We start from the raw sequence: 22,451 nt of genomic DNA on the forward strand, positions 1-22,451 counted from the left end.
TGTTGATGGATTCGAGACACTGGATATGCACTCATGAAGTCAATTTTGTGATTAAAGTTAAATGATTATTTGTGGTACACAGAGCTGTGAACAGAAAACTGTCCTCAACTAATTTTTCTCACCATTTTGAAAACTTACAGTGACTCGGTGCAAATAAGCCCTTTGAAATGCCTAGCCTTATCATCTGAAAGCTCCAGCTTGTTGCTCATTAGGATATTATTTCACCTGCATCATCGGTAAACCCAGCTGTTGGTTTGTTTAGATGGCAGGTCTTTGTGATATGAGATGTAATGGAGTGCAAATGAAACCATTAGGGAGAGCAGGGTTGAGCGTAGCCCTGAGAGCCTCCGGCAGGAGACCTGCTGAACTGTTCAAATATCAATAAATTGTACTTGGTGCTGTTGAAATCTATCAAATTAGTATGTTGACAAGCTAGTTCAAATTTGAACAGAACACAGTCATGAGATGAAGATGCTGTTATGAAAATTACATTACAAACTCAATGTGACCAACTTGCAGGTGCTTCTTTTGTTCAAATTCAAAGGTAAATGGCAGCCTTAGAAAAAGGCCCACGCCATGAAAACTTAATGGTTTCTGGAATCTGCAGACTTGAAAAGCAGTTTGTATTTTTGTTTTTTAGCATAAAAATATAGCTAAAAGAGGTGTTCACAACATTTTATACTGGATTTAAATGCCAACTAAGCTCGTTTATGTTTGTCATGCCCAACTAATGTCAGACAGTGTATTTATGAAGACACACATACAAACAGATTATCGTGTTAGTGACAAATGGGCCCTGTGTACCTGGGAGCGCACTGAGCACATAAATGCATACAAAAAGTGAATTGCGCTGCAGTAGAGGGTTAAAAAGTTTCAGAAGAAGTTTTATACCTTGTAATGCGGTCGCTCTTGTCACGGACTTCAGCTGTCCTCTCTGCTGGAGAGTTGAAAGTTGGAAAGTGTGTGAAATTTAGTTTTTCGGGGAAGTGTTTTGCTAAGGGAATTAGAAGCATGAAAGAGTGATTGATAGTTATTACTGAAATGTGATTGAAATTAGTTTCCTTCCTTAGAGGTCTGAGTGAGGTGTAGACTTTCTAAGCAGGTTAAAATGCAACCAAACATAAGCAATCATAATTTCTTAGTGTGTTATTAAATGGCCTGTAGTTGTATAGTGCTTTACTAGTCCCTAAGGACCCCAAAGTGCTTTACACATCCAGTCATTCACCCATTCACACACACGTTCACACACTGGTGATGGCAAGCTACATATAACCACAGCCACCCTGGGGCGCACTGACAGAGGCGAGGCTGCCGGACACTGGCGCCACCGGGCCCTCTGACCACCACCAGTAGGCAACGGGTGAAGTGTCTTGCCCAAGGACACAACGACCGAGACTGTCCAAGCCAGGGCTCGGACCGGCAACCTTCCGATTACAAGGCGAACTCTTGAGCCATGATCGCCCACAGTTAAGTCTTTTTTTCATCTAAAGCCACAGGCCCCAACCCCTGGGCCACGGACCGGTACTAGTCTGTGAGTCGTTTGTTACCGGGCCGCGAGAGTTGAGGCTCGGTTGTGAAATTTATGGTTTTCAGGGTTTTTATCGTTAACTGTGTTTCCCTGGGTCTTTCCCTGTGTTGTAGTTGTGTCTTATTTTGAAAGAACTATTTATGCATTACCACCTGCGACCAGAGAGTATTAAGGGGCAGAGAGGAGGATGTTACTCTCAATGTTGTTAGCGTGTTTCAGGAGGACGCTGCTAATAAAGTTACACAATTGCACAGTGAATTTGCATTTATTATTATATTTACAAAATACCACAGTTTTTCTCTTGGTTGTATCATTTTATCCACAACACCTTAAAGGCCGGTCCGTGAAAATATTGTCTGACATTAAACTGATCCATGGCGCAAAAAAGGTTAGGGATCGCTGATCTACAGCTGATCTATATCTGTTAAATTAGGATTTTCCATGATTTTCTTTTTCAATATTCGACTATATACATTAATTGGAAATATAATCGATAAGGTGAAAACAGTTTGGAACAAGGTTAAAAAGTCAGTACGTTGGCAGTACATTTGGCATCATAGTCATGGTAAAAAAAATGAAGCTACTGCCAATCAGACACTCTCCAGATGTTACTATGTAATAGATCAAAATCTAATCTAATCTAATCTAAAAATGGTTCAAGGTACAAGTTCTGGGCTGAAAAGAGGTGAAAAATTTGAAAGGCCTTCAGAAAGCCTGGAGAGCAATTGCTTAAGACCACTTTAAAAAATGACAAGAATGTCTGCTTTGTTAGAAGCGAAATACAAGGGAACGAGTGGTGACTCTTGACTGCACTTTATTTGTCAAAATCTTTGTGTGCGAAACCCTCGTAAGCACCTTCGCATTTGCCTACACAGGCAGCTCTAATGCATTTCATCTTGGATGACGTTATGACTATGACATCAACAGCTGAACTCTGTTTGCAGGTTCAGCCAATGCCAGCTTTAAATTGGCCCTCAGATTTAAACCTTAGTCGTAATCCAGTCTTGACCATGAATCAAAGTTAGAACCAATCTTTAACTGTCTTCACTTTTCACTTTCCCATCTGAGGCTCAAAAACTCAGTATGAAACTCTGAAAGGTAGAAGTACAGAACAGGCATACACACACACACACACACACACGCGCGCGCGCGCATAGATCAAAACAGTGTGCACTCCTGAATGCTCCTCCCTTCCAGCCCAATCCCCCACCCCCTGCAGTTTTCATACTTGGCATAGAGACAAGCTCACTACCCGTATTCATTTTATAAAGATGAAAACACAATCAATACAGTGAGCCGGGAATTGGAAGTCATTTTCATTAGAGCTGCTGAGAGTTGTGCAGTCATTACCAGCAGATAGCACAGGGGGCCCCGACTGCAGGCAGCCATTTGTATTCTAGACGCCTGCCCTTCCTCTCTCCTTGCAACCCCATCTTACCTCTTCCATCTATCTATACCTCCTTTCCTAGCTTCATTTTTCCCTCCTCGCAACATCCGATGCACCTATAGAAACATTTTCTTCTAGGTTATGTTTCCAACTCCATCTGAGAAAACAACTCATATTTCTAAATGTTTTTTTTTTTAATTTACATTTCACTTCACCTACAGAACACTTGCAGCAGACACGGTCCTCTCTCTTTCAAGCCATCCACCACAGCCATTAAAAACACTTGTGGTTTGTTTGTTTGTTTGTTTGTTTGTTTGTTTGTTTGTTTGTTTGTTTGTTTGTTTGTTTTGGAAATGAGCTTCAGGAGCTATTTCATATTTTTCTTTTTCCTGGATTTTTGTGCACCCCCACCCCCCTCCCATTTGCTTGCTCCCTTCACACCAAATGTTTTCAAATGGAGGGAAACAAGTTAAAACACCACAACAAAATGCAACAAAAGAGACCATCAGCACATGCTCAGGGGAAATAACAGTAGCTGGCAATGGCCATTGAAAGTTGCAGCAGCAAAATAGAGGTGTTTTGTCTTTTTCTTTTCTCTTCACCCTCTGTGACTCTGGGCACTTTGAGCTCATTGTCATAAAAATGGAATCTGTCACCCTGCTATAAACCTCAGTCAAGGTAGAAAAGAGAACAAAGAAAGACGCTTGGTAGGCAGCCACCTACAGAGCTTCTCTAAGTATACAAGCGTGAAAAGTCTGCAATTTCAAGACAAGGCTGGTGCACGGTTATTGTTACTTTTAGAGGTATGCAAAGGTACAGATGTCATATCAATACATCTTATTTACCATTATTTATTGTTGCTTTAAACTAAAGACAAAAAAAGATGAAGCTGTGTTAGTTATCTTCAGAGAAATGGTAATCTGTTACCACATGTGGGTAAAGTTGTTAAAAGGACCTGTAAATGTATGTCTACTGTAGAACAATCATATACTGAAGTGTTTTTACTGATTGAATCAATTTGCTAAACCTCCCTGGAATGAAATAAAAAGAGAAACTGAGATTTAGATAAAAAGACAAACGTGACATTGTGACACATATAATAGACTTTGGTCTTTTTTTTCATGAAATCTTAGTAGTCAGAGTATTACTACGTAAGCGCAGTGTACCACAAACATACAGTCATTTCTAAAACAAAACAAACTGACCTCTGAAAACAAAGAAACAAAGAATGGTGGGCTACTGTGATACTGACTGCACTGTGAAAAAGGTATTTGAGCTTGAACAAAACATGCAAACAATTAAGCAACAGTTGTCCAAGATCGGATACTGATGTCAGTCCAGAGGGTTGTTTAACTTGTTCATTTTTATATAACCAAAAGTGCAAAACAAATGCAGACCTATAACCTCCTAAGACCCGAACTCTTCCAGAGCATGCATTTTTAATTTCTCTTTGATATTTGGGCATATTGGGGCCCGATGAATGTAAAAACAAAGAATTATCAAATGTTTGTTTTTTTTACCTGATTTTTGTTGCTAAGAAAAGTGAGAGCCACAAATGAGGATATTTGTTAGAATTTTGATAGAACAGTAGCAGTATAATGTCCTCGTAAGTGGATATCAGGCCCTTGCAGAGCAAAATTGAGTATTTTGGTCTAAATAACCCAAAATGTGATGTCCACATATGTGGACGGCAGGTCCTAGGAGGATAATATAAAAAAGAAAAAGAAAACTCAAAAGATGGAAGTTCTTGGTTGCCTTTGGGATGCCATGGGATTTGTGTGTGTCTGTGTGTGTGTATTGCATGACCTTTACTCTGGGGCCAATCCTTAATCATTAGTTGGCCATACAAGATAATTATTTGGTAGATTGACAGGAGATTTATTACATGCATATTGCCCAAATATGAAACCTATAGCGAGTACATTAAAATGGTAATATAACCTTGGTACCGTTGCCGGTGCTTGCTGGACTGTCTGATCACTGAGGTTCTGTCTTCAATATTACATAGACCCTATAATCTATCGGCTTTACCTTACAGTGTAAAACACTGTTGTTGTGAATTGCCATTCTATTTTTTTTTTTTTTAAGTATTACTTTAAAAAAAACAAAAAATATATAAATATTAACATTTTCTGTACATATTCTAAGTATGTATGGCTATAATGTTACAATATTGTTGTTTTTTAAAGAAAAATAAATGGAATATAAAATAATGTGACAAGAATTTTAATTTTCTCATAATTTGAATGACAGTGTGATTGCATTTTATGGTTTTTAAATTAAAAAAATATATATATATATGTGTGTGTGTGTGTGTGTGTGTGTGTGTGTGTGTGTGTGTGTCCCCATAAACATAAGATACATTTTCACTTTCAACCTTAGTTGTTAGTCATACTAAATAAAGGATCATGAAATAGAACTGCCAAGATTCAGCTTTGAAGTATCAAGAAAAAAAATTGATGAGAAGTACTTAATGAAAAGGTTTTTTAAGTAAGAATTAGTTCAATGTATGTTGTGGACTCTAATTGGTTCCCACTTTTAAACAGCATGAAACTTGATTTTACAATTCATTCACTGATAATATGAATGCCGTTCATTTAAAACAAGGTATGCAATATGAAATATATATATATAATATATAAAATATAAAAGGTATTGCTGATATAGGGGATCAATAAAAGATCTCAAAGACTGGCCGAAACTAGCTGATGAAGAGCAATGTGATCTTACTCCTGTACTTACTCTGGTGTTTTAATTTCAGGCCACAGCGGGTGAACTGGTTGAAGGTGGATGACGACGTACCTTCCCATGCAGTTATCACCGGCGCCGATCTTTACATTGAAAATCTAAACAAGTCCTACAATGGAACCTACCGTTGTGTGGCATCCAACTCAATTGGAGAGGCTTACGATGACTACACCCTCTATGTCTATGGTACGTTCATCTATCACTGATCCACTAATATTTTATTATCTCTTACTGAACAAACTTCCAGGTCTTTTCCTTTACTTTCTGAGGCTTTCTTTCTTCAGAGGACCAGTTCTAGTAAAGTATGAATTGTTGCTTCCTTGTACTCTCTCTGAGCTATATTAACATTTAAAGATCTTCAAACCTTTGGCCTTTTTGAAGACGTTTTAGGAGAGTGAACATAAACAGCAGAATAATTTATTTGTAGAGTGATGAATGATTTTTAAGACTGGTAAGCAGTTAACTCTGGTGCTCATTACTAGGTCTTGGAGCACACTGAATACTCTACTGGCATAATCCAGAGTATGCAGGCTGACTTTTAAATACGGTCTCTGTTTTATTACAGCATAGACTTATTATATTTATATGAACAGCTTGTCACTGTACTCTATTCACTTTGTTAACCTAACTGCCATGCACCTTCATGTAGGAAATACATTACAAAAACATTTGGTCTCTAATAAACTTTTAAATGCATGATTATTGTTATTTAAACAGGATTGTTGTTCGTCTCACTTGTGCCTCAGTAACACACCTATGCTCAAGCAACTACTTAAGATGTTGCTTCTATTTTGTTCAAAGAAAACACGAAGATCCTGTCTCACAATTGTGTCTTTGTATTTTGACTGGCTATTTTAATTAGACACATTTTTGCATACACACATTTTAGATTTTACAAACAAATTCTTGTGACATGTCTTGAAATTTTAAATACTTTGCTGCAAAAATGGAATTCCAGATATAAGAAGGAAATGTATTGTTAGTTTGACTAGTGGATATAACAAATATAACTTAATAGTTAAAGTTAGAAAAATGAAAAATATCACATTTTTTGATGGCTTTAAAAATATTAAGTTCACTAGGTAGTGTGGATTAGTTCCAGACTTCTGAATTTAGCTCTGAGCGTAATAAACTAAAGTTCTTGTAGGCCCTAGAAGCACACTAGAAGGTGGTCGGCAATTGGAGAAAACAATAATAGCTGCAATTCCCTTCAGTGTGTGGTTTGCTCAAGAAGTAAACATCACTACATCTGCTCCATTGAGTTATTGCATTTTGTTTTTAATATACTGGCCCTGAGACCACAGAGTATTATTACGTCCTAATATAGCTTAAGTGATTTTTATGTATGTGCCCTAAAATTTGCCTTAAATGGCTTTATGATCTTTACAACATATACCACAATAATACATGTAAGCAAAAATTACTTTTATAGATGATGCAAAGTATGCCCTCAGCTTGCTGCCTGTATGTTGGAGTTGCTTGAGGATGCTCCACCTGTGGACTCTGTTGTCCTCTTGATAGGCTCCAATGCTCATGTGGGCATGATTGGGAGGAACGGCCTGCCAGATCTGAACTCAAGCAGTGTTCTGTTACTCGATTTCTGTGCAAACCACAGTTTGTCCATAACTAACACCACGTTCAAACAGAGGCACTCCAGGCCGCATGTCGATGATCGATTTTGTAATCGTTTCATCAGATCTGCAACCATATGTTCTAAACACTTGGGTGAAGAGCAGTGCTGAGCTGTCAACTGATCACCACTTGCCAGAGGTCCCTGTCCACAAGATCTTCAACTCCCACATCCGGCAGAACTTTGACAGCATTCCAAGGGAGATTGAAGGAGGTCACTGAGGCAGTTTAACAACTCCTTGGTGGCAGATCCCCTGGGGCTGATAGAATAGAATAGAATTAGAATAGAATTCAACTTTATTGTCATTGCACATGTCACAAGTACAAGGCAACGAAATGGAGTTTGCATCCATCCAGAAGTGCTTTAGTATAGATATATTACAAGACATATATATTATATATTACATACAAGTTACATTTCCATAAATATATATTACAAAAATGATGAGTTTCACCCTGAGTTCTTCAAGGCTCTGGGGTTGTAGGGTTGTCTCGGTTGACATGCCTCTACAATGTTGCACGGAGATCAGGGGAGGTACCTCTGGATTAGCAAACCGGGGTGGTTCCCATCTTTAAGAAGTGGGACCAGAGGGTGTGCTCCAACTATAGGGGGATCAGACTCATCAGCCTTGTAGCAATGGGCCAGACACCCATTGCTACCCATTGCTGATTATATAACCGCTGCAAGAGCTTGGTCCGCATAGCCAGCAATAAGTCGGACTAATTCCCAGTGGGTGTTGGACTCCAACAGGGCTGCTCCCTGTCACCAATTCATTATTTTTATGGACAGAATTTCTAGGCATAGCCAATGGGTGAAAGGCTTGGCTCAGCACCTCCAAGTCTGAGGCCATGGTCCTCAGCCAGAAAAGGATGGAGTGCCCACTCCAGAGATCGACAAATGGATTGCTGTTGCCACAGTGAGGTGAATACTGTACCAATCCATTGTGGTCAAGAGAGAGCTGAGTGTAAAAGCACAGTTCTCGATTTACTGGTTGATCTACATCCCTACCCTTACCTGTGGTCACAAGCTTTGGGTAGTGTGCGAAAGAACAAAATTGTGAATACAAGCGGCGGAAATCAGGTTTCTCCGAAGGGTGGCTGGCTTCACCCTTAGAGATGGAGTGAAGAGTTCGGCCATCCCTGAGTGACCTCCTGTGTGAGGTGTTCTGGGCATGTCTCACCGAGAGGAGGCCCCGGGGCACACCCAGGACAAATTAAATCTCTCAGCTGGCCTGGTGTTCCCCCGGACAAGGTTGAGGAGGTGGCCAGGCAGAGGGAGGTCTGGGCTTCTCTGCTTAGGCTGCTGTCCCCCTGGCTCGGACCTGGGTAAGCGGAAGAAAATGGATGGATGTATGGATATGATGCAAAGTGTACACGGCTACATGCTATCTTTTCATCCCCCAGCTGGGATCACTGGATGAGGGGTGTGCATTCCGTTAAGCACCGGAGCTCCTGTCCACACACCTGGAGTTATACCACACCAGCTTCAGCCTACTTGGACCAGTTTTACTCATTTATGTCGCTTCCATGTTGGTCCCTTCTTTTTCTGTATGCATTTCTGTCATTCTCATAAACATATTCTCAACATGTTTTTGTATTGTTGATACCAATAGCATTTAATACCCGAGCAAGGCATTATACTCTAATGCGCTCATTTTCCCTGACCAAAATTACTTCACTATCCCTTTTGGTAGACCCTGAGCATGCAGAGAAATAATTTGGCTGCTATTGTGAGATGGAATTAGCAGAGTGGCAACGCTTGGGGTTTATTTTTTATGTGGGGTGTGAAATACAAGTTCAGTGCCTGATGGACACCAGCTGAAAAGATGTTATTTACAGCAGAGCGAGCTGCTGTGCTAATGATGAGTACACTAAAACAAGAGAGGTACCATTGCAGACCAGGAAATGGCTCACTGCCACCTGCTGTATTATATTTATTAGTTATTATGTTAGCTGTGTCTTTTCCAGAACTATTTTTTTCTCCTTTTTATCCAAGGATAGTATGAAATCACTGCTACCTAACTATAGATGTGGAGCTTTCTCCAAATTTGTAACATTTATAAACATGAACAAAATTTTTGACTGAAAAAACGTTTCCACATTTACTGAGCCACTAGGGCACAGTAACTGGTAACAACTGCAATTGAACCTGAGTAATTTGTTCATGTTGGAGAGGAGGTTTAAATCACATCTGAAGCCTCCTGCCAGAGAGGCAGTCCACACTGACAATCTCTCTCCACAGGCATTATACTAAACAGCTAAAGGACTAAATACTCTATCCTGTAGGAAAATATGATGCTGAATTTTTTTTTTCAACTACACGTATTCAAACAAAACCATTTTTTAAATAAAGTCATGCTGATGTGTTTATCATAATGGTCATTTTTAATAATTATATTTTGCACAGAGCTGTAAAACCTTTGTAACAAATGTAACAATGTAGCTGAAGCTGTAATGTGATTACTGAATTTAGTACTGTACAGTACTTTGAAAGAAACATTGTAAATATAGGTCAAATTCCAGCTACATGTTTAGTACAGTCATTGTACAATGCAATGTGACCACAGTAATAGTGTTATTTTGTAACAATGTAACATTGCTACTTTGTAACATGCGCACTAACCCTAAAAGTGCCTGTCTGTGCATGCAGATGTGTTTGTACTCAGTTACAACACAGATAAAAGCATCAGTAGCAGTAAAAGTGTACCTTAAACCCATGTTGTCCCTAAGTAGCAAAATTCATAAATCACAACTTTGCATTCAGTATAAATTTTGTGGTATTTATTGCTGGCATTTTGTGCCTCTCTCTCACTAGTCCTAACCAACAAAATCCCATGGTGAGGGCTGCAAGTCGGCCTCTCTTATCCACCCACACTCCCCCTGGTGAGAGAAACACAAAGATAATCATGGTGCAACATGTGGGCAACTAAAAGCCTTGCACACAAAAAAAGAAATCCGCCATTAAAACCACAGAAGACCTCCATCCTTTTAGAGCTAGTCTTTTGATGACTTTGATGTGTCCGTGGGTCCCACACTCCTAATGTCTACAGTAATTCAGCAGCCAATTGTGCCAAACATTCGCCGTGCTAATGGGAAGACAGGATGTTGTGGTAGAGCTGTCAGAAGCTGATTCTCACATTATGTTTCAGAGCTCCTTCCAACACACACACACACACACACACACACACACACACACACACACACACACACACACACACACACACACACACACACACACACACACACACACAAGCATGCCACCTGCTGCTCCAGCACTATCAGCACCATGAAAGCATCTCTGCAGTCAACCTTTTACGTCAGCAGTAGCTTTAAGAGGGGCATGGCTCTGCACAAAAACATGACCCCTATAGGCAATAAACTGCTTGAGTGAGTCACACTGACCTCAGCTTTGTTCTCGTGTTTGTGTTCCATTTAGATAAAAATGAGCTCTGATGCATATGCCCATTTCATTTTGGTTTGTTTTGGGTTGGTGCGATAGCTGCCAGTCACACTGCGAGAGCTGTCAGTTAAACTAAATACATGGATCGTGACTACGTGAAAAATAGAATTCCACACAGCATTCCACTGCTTGCTGCCAGACGCATTGCAAGATTCATTTGAGATGGTACAGAAAAATAGACCAATGATTAAATTTTATAGTTAGAAATTATTTTTATAGCAATTCAAAATCTAGATTACTTTAAAAATCATTAACAGACTGTTAATTGTTATGGCTGTAATTTACAGTATAACAGGATATTATAAGCGTATAGTGAAAATTAAAAGCCGAAAAAAGGCTTCTCACCAAAAATGTTTCTGGTCAAGTTTGTCTCTTGCTCTTCTGTGCTTTTCAAACAACATCCCAGGAAATTTTGGTAAAATATGTAAATATATATTCTCACGTTGTATAAATGATTTAATATTCTGTGTACCTGAGTGATTTGTGAAGTTCTGTCAGCCTAATGTCAGAATGTTCTTATTGTTACAATACACTTCCAACTTGCACTCACTGGGCACTTTATTAGGTACAACTTGCTAGTACAGCATTCCAGCCCTTTTTGCCTTCAGGACTATCTTATTTCTTCATGGCAAAGATCCAACAAGGTGCCGGAAACATTCCTCAGAGATTTTTCTCGATATCAATATCATGGTATCACACTGTTGCTGCAGATTTGTTGGCTGCAAATCCATCATGCAAATCTCCCATTCCGTCACATCCCAAAGCTGCTCTATTGGATTGAAATGTGAGTACATTCACTTGTCAGGTTCAAGAAACCAATCTGAGATTTGAGTTTTGTGACAAAGTCCTTTATCCTGCTGGAAGCAGCAATCGGAAAATGGGTGCACAGTGGTCATAAAAGGATGGACATGGTGAGCAACAATACTCAGGTAGACTGTGGAATTTAAATGATGTTCAGCTGGTGCTAAGAGGTCCACAGTGTGCCAAGAAAATATCCCACACACCGTTACACCACCAGCAGTACCTACAAGGGGATGAATGCATGTTTTCATGTTTGTTCAGACCGAATTCTGACTCTGCCATCCAAATGTCACAGAATTAGACCAGGCATGTTTTTTTTTAATCTATGCCACCAACAAACATGCAAGTTTCAAAATCACTTAGATCACTTTTTTATCCACATTCTGATGCTCAGTTTGAGCTTCAGCACTTAGATATTTGTTAATTAAATATTTCTGTTAATGAGCAGTTAAACAGGTGTAACTAAAAAACTGGCCAGTGAGTGTGAATTTCATCCAACCTTACTGACTAAAGATTCGATTTTCCCTGACAAATTAACAGAAGCAAAAATACCGAATTTAATTTAACCTTATTTCTGCTGGGATTTTAAAAGTAAAGCAGAGCAGAGTAGCAACACTTCAGCATGTTTTTCCAACTATCATTCAGCTTTGCCTGGAATAACAAAAAGATATTGGCACTAGCTGTTTAAAAGACCTCTTATCAACAGCTTCACCAAAAAAAAACCCCCCCAAAAAAAACGGTTTCATGTGGCAATGCCACACAAATGAGTCAGTTCTTGATTTTAGGCACAGCACTTGGTCAATAATGCATGCAGTTAGTTATACCTTTATAATGTTACACAATATGTGCCTGTGAGGCAGAAAAGAGCAGTATGGGCTGCTGTTTAGTCCCCAGCCTCCTCCTTGGGATCTCAATATAGCTCCTGAATGAAGAAGCGACAATATGTCTTGTTATTCCTTGGCATAGACCAAATGACCTGGTTAACATGTGTGAAAGCACACTTGTGTTAACTGGGCAGATTAAAGAGTTCCATAAAATAAGTAAATACATGCTAATTGCTAGCTACCATATGTTGCCTCCAGGCTATTTCATTCAAGTCCAGTATATCACGAGATCCCGCATATATATGCAGGGTAATAAAGATGAAGGCAATAATACTAAGCCAAAAAATAGAAACAAATGTAACCAATTACCAGTGTTATTGCTTCAGCAATGCAAAAGGAGATATCGTGAAAAACCATCAATTTTAAATGACTTCCATAAAATGAAAATTCTCTGCCACTCTGTCAACCTCGGGCCTTAAAGCACACACAATATAGCTCTGTAACTTGCAGCTATGTAAAGTCTTCATTGGACCTCCACCATCATTACTCCCTGTGCTCGGCAGCCAAAACAAATACAGCCATATAGCCGGCATCTCCTCTAATGCATTTGAGTCCTAAATATTGTGACCCTAAGTGATGGAGAGCACCATGAGACTGGCTGACACTAACAATGTTAACAGTGAAGAAAGCAGTCTGTATTGCTCCAACTCTCACTGCCTCTCATACTTCACAGGGTAAGAAAACACAACCATCAGGGTTTTCCTTTCACAGTCGAGTGAGACCCAACGCCGAGGGGTTTTAAGTTGTTTACAGGCTGCCGCTTACCCAATAACTGAGTTCTCTTCTTCTCTGCTCCTACACCAGCACTGGATTTTATTGCACACTAGCAGCATGTTTAGTGACCCTGTTGCTCTCAGTCATCCTTCTACTTGCTTTACACTTCTTCTCCTTCAAATTGCATGGCAGTTTTTCCCCACAAATCACTGTTATCTCTTAGAGTCGGATCCAACACGCCTTGAAGAGTGTCCCAAAACACCCCGTTCAAGCTGCCTGTGCTCTTAGTTGCTTAAATTGCACTTGAGTGGAAGTGAAATTGCAGATGTAAAATGTTCTGAGGAGGAAAAGTAATTCATCACTTCCAAAACAAATTTGTGTGGACTTTATGTTTTAAATCCCTTCTGTCTGTTATTAAGACGTAACAAGATATATGAGAGGCAATATTTTAGATGTTTCTTTAAAATGTATCACCACAGGCAAGATGGGTTGTGTCACAGTGGCTTTCACTCTTAAGTTACAATTATACACAATTTCACATGGAAATGGCTGTCAGGTCCTGTCAGGTGCCCATTACATTAATGAATATCAAAGTATATTTGTGCGTGTTTGTTCATATTCTCAAATTAGAGAGCAGCTTTTTCACTTTTTGTCTCTGAATGAAAGAACCTCAATTCTGAATAGGTTGTATACTGGACTCAACAACATCCTTCAAGAATTGTGTTGTTGCTATTTTAGTTACTTTTTATATATTTTGTAATTTCTCAGTGGAAATAGAAATCAAACTTTACAGTTCAAAGAATTTTTATACACATTTACAACTTTGGAATCTGAAAAAAAGACAATTTAACCCTTTAGAGCCGGTCGGAGCGGGCACGCTCTGTTTTGCATAACTATTTTTAAATCCCGCTCTGCAACCACGTAAGCTAGCGCAATAATTTTTTTTGCATATGAAACCGGAGGAGTTGTACTTACATCTTATGCCATCAGCTTGTCCTAAGTCACAGTTTCCTTCCACATATAGCTTTGCAAAAACTGCATAAAAAGCACTTGCAGCAACAAAAACATAATATTCCAGAAACACGCTTTGCCGATCCGATCAGCTGTTCATAACACTTCCTACGTTGGAATAGACGTCAGCGCGAACTTTTGCATGTCCGCCATTACCTGCCCGAAGCCGGAAGTGACGTCATTTTCGCGGAAATGTAGTTTTTTTTACCATCAGGGCCTCAGGGCCTATACTGGTGCTTTTAAAAGTTATGTTTGACTTTATGACTTTCTGTGTCGTTTCTGGGATGCTTAGGACTCATATTGCACTGCTGGAAATAGTTTATTTTGATGCACATGCTGCTTTTTTGCAAATTTGCAGTATAATATTTATTTTCGTTTTTCCTGCAGTATATAAAAATTGGTGTATTTCAAAAAATAAAACTTTGAAGACACTCAAAATAAATTTCCTGTGGTAGGAAACTATTTTGTGCAACTTTTTTGTATTTACAGTTTTGAGGGATAAGCCTCTTAAATTTCTCTAACTAGAAATATATGTTAAAAAAGCAAAAACGATTTTCAATTTTTTGTAGTTTATTGCACTTTTTTGCAATTTATGTAATTACTATGCACTTAATGAATACATATTATTAAAATCTGGGCTATAATTGTTGTATTGATGTATAGCAACTTGAAATGCTCCCAAAAATGGCACCACACCATGTAAAAATATAATATAAGCTCTGGCGGACTTGGTTCTATGGTAGGTCTTAAAGGGTTAACAGTTGAATCAAGAACAGTTCCTGAAGAGGGCTTCAAAGAACAGACGAAAAAAAGGAAAGGACTCTAACTGGATTACCTAAGAAAACAACAAATCAGTGATGCATTTATGCAGTGTTTTGGAAAAACAGAACGCAAGTAATTAGAGACAGCATCATACGAGGCCCCATCTACAATTTTGTTTAGCTGCTAGAATTAGGCTAGAAATTTCTGAATTTAGTTTGGAAAATATTAACGTTTTACCTGTTGATCTACATTCCCGCTCTCACCTATGGCCAAAAGCTCTGAGTAGTAACCGAAAGAATGAGATCACCGATGCAAGTGGTGAAAATGAGGTTCCTCTGAGGAGACGGAGTAGAACTTCTACTCCTCCACATCTAAAGGAACCAGCTCAGGTAGTTCGGCCATTTGACTCATGTGCCTCGTAGGGTGAGATGCTTCAGGCATTTCCTACCAGGACGACGCCTAAAAGCAGGACCCAGGACGAGCTGGAGAGATTACAATTTGATGTCTATCTTGGGAACAAATTGGTGTTCCCACAGATGAGCTACAGGAGGAAAGGAAAAGGGGGATTTAGACTGCTGTCCCTGGGACCCAGACCCAGATAAATGGAAATAAATAGACAGCAGCGCGGTATGCTATAAACTAGCCAGTGATTTACCACAGCCAGGGTGCTTGCCTGTACCTTCTGGCTGTAGCTCAGGAGGTAGGACAGGGCTCTACTAATTGGAAGGTTGGTGGTTCGATCCCTGGCTGCTCTAGTTTGCTTGGCATATATCATTGTGCAAGATCCAAACACCTAGTTTCTCTCTGATGAGTGTGAATGTTAGCTACAAAGTGCTTAAGTATATTAAAGTAAAAAGCACTTGTATAAATGGGTGAGTAAGGCATGTTGTATAAAGTGCTTAGAGTTGAGGTAGAGTAGAAAAATGCTATATAGGAAACAGTTCATTTACTTGGCAAAGATTAGTTTAATACATTTTAATTATTAATTAAGTAATCTGGAACATAGCGTGTGATGTCAGTAAAAGGATAGTTAAGCTCATCTGCAAAAAAAAGGGTTAGGAATTACAAATACTCCAGTGTTAAATACAATAAGTCTATATGAATGGTGGTACATAAATCAAACCATTGTCATTATGTAAAAAACAGTACTGTTGTTTTATTAAAACCATTGCAAATTTAAATAGCTTTGCTGTCTACTATCAATCAGTCTTTGCTGCAGCTATTTCTTTCCCCCAATTTCTTATTGGTTGGTGATGTTATTGTGCAAATATAGGGCTCCTGTCTCATCTGGTGCTCACACAGAGTTCTTTAACTCACTGGCTTTAGCAGGAATGATTCCTGTCAGGCTGTGTCTCAGGGCTTCCTGCAGTCCTGGGGCCCGTTCTTCGTACGTCGCTTACTACATCCAAGATCAAATGACACATCCAAGATCAAATCATCGCGCTAACCGTGAGCTCGCTAATCCGGTTCCCCGAACACACCTGCTGTTGACGATTAGTACAGCTGGACGCAGTAATGTGACATCACTGGGTGTCGTAAAAGGGGCCACGCATCGATAGTAGAAACATTGATCGGCAACCCTCTGATTGGTCGGCGAAAATGTCGACGGAGCGCGCTCGGCTCGGTATTTTTCGGCAGCAGAGCAAGAACTCTTGAGTGAGGGATTTCAGGAGTTTCAGAGTTTAATCAGAACGCAAGGGAACACTGCAAAGGCTGCAAAAGCAAGGAGCGAGGGCTGGCAGGAAGTTGCTGACAAATTAAACTCGTAAGTAATTTAATAATAACAATAATAATGGAGTGGATTGATATAGCGCTTTTCAAGGCACCCAAAGCGCTTTACAATGCCACTATTCAGTCACTCTCACATTCACACACTGGTGGAGGCAGCTACAGTTGTAGCCACAGCTGCCCTGGGGCAGACTGACAGAAGCCAGGCTGCCATATCGCGCCATCGGCCCCTCTGGCCAACACCAGTAGGCGGTAGGGTAGATTTATTATATTACACTATATTATCCAACATTATATTACATTATATTATAATATGTTATATTTTATCCTCTTTCACATTAGAGCCACGACAGGACCCACTAGAACATGGGAACAGGTAAAAGTGAAATATAAGAATATTCTACAGAATGGTAATATTGATCACTTATATTGCTTTTAGTCTCTTGGAAAGAGACCCTGGAATAATCTGTTTGTTTATAACAGCAACCAAGAAAAGGGCAGAGCAAAAAAAGACAGGTGGTGGTCCTGCACCCCCTCGTCAACAAGTTGGTTAAGTGAATAATACCCTCACGGGAAAATCGATATCTCTCTATGAGCACACTGTCGCGCTGAGCTAAAGGATCCTGTCTATCCCGCAATATACGCTGAATTCTGAGGACTCTCCTTATCAATCTTGCACCTTCCGCAATGGGTGGCTCGCGTATACGGACAGGACATGGCTGCAACAGGCTTCCCAAATCCACCTTCGCTTTTATAGCCGTGGTCTCTCATCTTGATTACACGAAGTAATTTACAATTGCTACTCTGAAATATGAATTGAATCTGTAATAATCACATACATGTAATAGAATGTTAATAGTACATTTCCCTTTTTTAGGAAATGACCTGTGTGAAATCAATAAATGGATCAGGTGCTGCATTGTCTTTAGTTACATTGATGTTATTTATTTATGGTGAAACAGTGGTGGAATATCGCTGTTGCTTTCGTATGATGACGCGGACATACCTGCGTGGCCGCGATCTAATCCTGTTTACATAAAGTAAACCTGCTCCCGAGCAGGTTTACGCTTACGGCTCTGTTGCTATGACAGCAAGTCCCGGATGAGCTTCGGGGAACCGACTGATCCAGGATCACGCGAAATCGTCAACAATCTAATCCGGCTAACCTACTTAGCGAGGTACGAAGAACGGGCCCCTGCTCCTTTCATTCAAACCAGAAACTGATTCATAAGCCTCATCAGTAAACAAGGCCCGGTGACTCAGCGGGAGGAAAAACACATTCAGCCTGTCACATTTGAAAGTCAATGAGCTCCAGCATTCTTTGATACATTGCACCAGCTAGCCACCAATAACGAGAGATGTAGTGTACGTTCAGACAGTCTCGCCAGTGTTCCTTTGAATCTTTTTTGTAATGCTAAGTTTTTAATGAGTTGTTGACACTGATGATCCCAAACATCTGCTGGACCCTCACAGTTCATGATGGGATAAAACCAATTAGACAGCACCACCTCCGAGCTGGAGTTTGTTGGCTCTCAAGCATGTGTGAAACTCATCAGTTCAAGCTTTGCATGCCAGCCGACTTCCCAATGGATCATTTCTCTCTCTCCCTTTGTCTGCTCATTGGTCTGTACAGTCTTTTGTATTATCAAGGTTGTCTTTAAATAACAGAACTGTGGATAGATTAAAACTCTAACGCACATCAATAGAGTTCCAATACTAATCCCGATTACCTGGAGGCCTCAATTTGAATTGTCAATTTTGCTTCAGGAAGAGTTCTGAGGGGCTGCTTTGTATTTGAAATGCTTGATTCACTTTTAATTGAGTGCATAAAACAGATACTTTTGAAACCAACAACTGTGATTTTTATGAACTTGCTACGAACAGCTTCTGCCCTCAGGGAGGATTCCTTTTATATAATAAACAACCTCTGTACCCTTACGGAAGGCATCAGAAACAGCAGGGTAATGTTTATTATCATTTTAATGTATCTTTGGAATCTAAGCTTTTTAATTCAGGCTCATTTCATAGTAAAAAATATATGAGATCAAACATTAGACTTTGAACATTCAGTTCTGCAAATGTGATTTACTCAGCTGGAAAGTTACCCTAATGCAACTTAATACAGTGTACCTTTTTTTTCCTACTGTATGTGGCTTTTTAAAATACTAATACAAGTAAACACTTTTTTGAAACTATTTCCATAAAAATACAGAAAACTCAATAAATGGACTAATTATTACATTCTGTGTATGGAAAAGGACCTCTTCTGCTTCTTTGTGTTATCTGTACACAACATATACATTAGAGTGCAAAAGTCTTGAGCTGCACCTCATTTGTTTATATTTTGCATTAACAGGGCCACACGTTTTTGTCATTTTTAAAGGGATCTTAAGCACAGATTTCTGGAGGTCTTTTGCTTTGCGCTGCCCTCTGACTCATGCAAGTATTAAAACAGGCACCAAACTCAAGGAATGAGCGAGTTTTTAGTCTACATATAACAGATAATTTAGCAAAGAACCAGTTTAGACACTTTGTTACTTGCAGCCTGTTGTAAATAAAAAAAAAAAAAAACATGAGATGGTTCCATTGGCTTCGTTTAATCTATGAAAAATGGCAATGATACCACAGTTTGAAGGGCATAAAATAATATTTGTGCCCCAGCAAGATGATTTGCAAAGACTTAGTGGCAGAAGATTTCTCATATTGTCATAGCAAAGACATATCAGACCTAAAACACCATCTTTAGCAGATGAACAGTATCTGAAAGGTGTGCCCTTAAGAAAAAGAAAGAAAAATCTGTGAAGACCTGAGAGATGGATCTTGTCCTTCAGTTGATCTGTCAGCTGTTCACCGAAGCCTCATTAGAAGTGGTCTCAATGGAAGGTTGGTTGTTACGAAGCCATTATTAAGAAAGGGAACTGGAGAGAAAAGGCTGAGGTATGCCAAATTTCACAAAAACTGGACTGAAAGTCAGTGGCAACAGGTCTTATGTTCTAAATTGATTTTTTTTTTGTTAAATCAATGTATCCATGTAGCATCATCTTCAAAGCATCTGATTGGCATGGCAATGATCCAAAACACTAGCCAATGCAGTTAATGAATTCCTGGTTAAAAAACAAAACAATGGGACAGTAAGCAGTCGATGGGACACTATGTGGTCCCCAAAAATGACTGAAACAGTTTAGGATAATCTGCACAGAGAACAGAGCAAAGGGCAGCCAACATCCAATGAAGAGCTTTGAATGTCCCTCTAGAAGCCCAGAGAACTATTCCTAAAGACTATTGAAAGAAATGACAAAGTTTCCCTAAGAGACTTGAGGCTGTGTTGAAGAATAAAGGCAGTCATAGCAAATATTAACTCTCAAAGTGGTTCGACTTGCACAAACTCTGCTTGTGCCTTCAAGCTTTCTTCCATTCTTCAAAATATAAAAAAACAAATGTTGGCTCGAGACTTTTGCACAGTTCTGTATGTTGGTGTATTATCGTCAGTAGCTTTGACAAGAATTAAAAAAAAACTGGTCAGTCTATTTTTCAGTATTCAGTTTCCTGTCATGTATCTAGTACACAACTCTGTCCCAGTTACCAGTTGCAACGGTGTGCTATTATTTAGAACAAATTAAAAGTAAACTAATAAAGAGTAAGAAAGTGTACTTGTTTTGCACAGGTTTCAGTTGCAGTAGGATCTCTATGTAGGAACATATCAAGCGCAGAAGTTTGCCAAAGATAAACACAAGCTTACTTTTTAAAAATAGTTTATGAAAATTCATTTCAGTAAATATAATTATAGCAGCATACATGTGCTATCAATTAAAGGTAAAAAAAGCACTATACAGTCTGTGCAACTGTTAAGCCGACCCTTCTTCTGTCTCCTTCACCTTTGTCTGCTTAACTTTCCTCTCCTTCCTCCTCTGTCCATAAACATTTCTTTCCAATCATTCTTATAACCCAATACTTCATTAAAGTGTAGACCAGCCTCCCTCCTTATCAACAGCCACAAATTACTTGTTTTTTCAGCACCTTTTAATAACCCCAACAGGTTTTTCAGCCCATTGCTAGGCAATCAGAGCGGCATGGGAGGTCTCTAACCAAGCAGCAATCCCAGTGGCTTCATATCAGTGCAGCCCTGCCACTCCAACAGGGAAAATGTCACTTTGATATCTCCCCCTGGTCATTGTCAGTGTGGGGAGTCTAACCCAGCTAATGAAGTAAAAGGGAAAAAGCTGTGGGAGGAAAAATGGTCTGTGGTCAAAATCTGTGTTCTCAACGGCCCTGCTTGATGCCTTTCATTTGTTTTATATGTGTGTGTTGTTAATCCCCTCCTTCTGTTTTTGTGCCGTGTCATTTATCGTTTGAATTTCTGCATCAATCTTTTGCTTTTTTTTGTTTTGGGCTAGTATCATCAGCAACTTTGTGCTCTTCTCCTCTGAGAAATTAAGAATGCACAGGCATATTTATTTGTCAAAACTCCTCACTGCATAACAATGACAGCATAAGTACAACCCCAGCACTTGTTACTCATTAGACATTTAATCACTTCTAACAAACATGTGCTTGCTATCTTTCATGTCATGGTGTAATGCCTGTGAATAGACATAAAAGAGAAGAGTTCCCAACAAGATCTTTGATCATCTCATTCGGGTGGGACGAGATGATCTGTTGAAGTATCATCATTGTGTCAACATATTTAATGCACTGCGATCCAGCTAATTTATCAGAAAGTCTGCCGCAGACCTTTAAATCACCCACACACGGTGGCACACAAAGAGCTGCTGGCCCGAGATACTATCAGTAGTGTTCACAGTGACTTTATTTTATCTTCATGGCTTTTATACTTATTTGTTTCCCCGCTTTTGTTTGTCATGTATTTGTCCCCTCATCCAGATGCTCCCACCACTACCCCTAAATCCACCACAGCCACCACCACCACCACCATCATCACCACCACCATCTCCTACCCCGAAATAAATCAAGGTACAGTATCACCTTCACGCAACCTGTTTATCTCTGTGTGCTTATGATTGTGTGAGTGTCTGTGTGTGCGCTCACGTGCATGCATGCTGCCTTGCTCCCAGTGTGCTGGATCCTTCCCTGTGTATTCCCATTTTTATTCCACAGTGGCAGCTTTATTTAGTCATGATGTTTTTGTCTTTTACCAAGTTATACACTGAAGCCATCATTTAACAGCTAAAACTAATGAGTCTGGGGCTGCAACAGGTATGCATAATCCTCAAAGAAAATGCAGTATTAGGATGTTAATCTTGCGTGTTTTCTTGGCTGTCAGCTCGTCTTATATGATAAGGAGTTGGGCAATCAAACTAGGCACATAGGTTCCTATCTATGTCAGACTTTATGATGAGATCATGTTGCCTAGCAACCAACTAGCAGTGAGCTAAAATTAACCAATTTTGCCAAACCAATCAGGAGTTAAATAAGCCAAACATGGCACACAGGCACATCCTAAGCCCCCAAAGGTTCTTATCTATGTTAGACTTTATGATGAGATCATGTGCCTAGCAACCAACTAGCAGTGAGCTAAAATTAACCAATTTTGCCAAACCAATCAGGAGTTAAATAAGCCAAACTTGGCATACAGGGACATCTTGGGAATGTTCTTATTTACATGAGATATTATGACATCTTCATGTTGAATGGCAACCCATCATAACTCGGCTGTGAAAGCTGTTTGTTGTCGACCCAAATGCAAAGCATGGGAAGCAAAATGAGCATTTAATGCTAATCCATAATACAGGAACTTACTAAAGGATAACCTGAATGTAACCAAACTAAGAACAGAAGACT

At 39.5% G+C, this 22,451-nt stretch overlaps 1 protein-coding gene across 3 annotated transcripts in view; it reads left to right on the forward strand.

Annotated features, from left to right (window-relative positions):
- cadm1a (cell adhesion molecule 1a) overlaps window positions 1–22,451 on the forward strand; it is a 503,561-nt gene that overhangs the window by 423,913 nt on the left and 57,197 nt on the right. For all 3 annotated transcript variants that reach the window (XM_085421220.1, XM_085421222.1, XM_085421221.1), the window contains 2 exons: window positions 5,677–5,849; window positions 21,534–21,623. In XM_085421220.1, coding sequence (XP_085277346.1) covers window positions 5,677–5,849; window positions 21,534–21,623 — 263 coding nt within the window. The remainder of the gene's footprint in view (window positions 1–5,676; window positions 5,850–21,533; window positions 21,624–22,451) is intronic.

Source organism: Rhamphochromis longiceps, linkage group LG10 (genome assembly GCF_057381845.1).
Source record: "Rhamphochromis longiceps isolate RC_006_pf linkage group LG10, R_longiceps_female_GT1.1, whole genome shotgun sequence".
NCBI lineage: Eukaryota > Metazoa > Chordata > Actinopteri > Cichliformes > Cichlidae > Rhamphochromis > Rhamphochromis longiceps.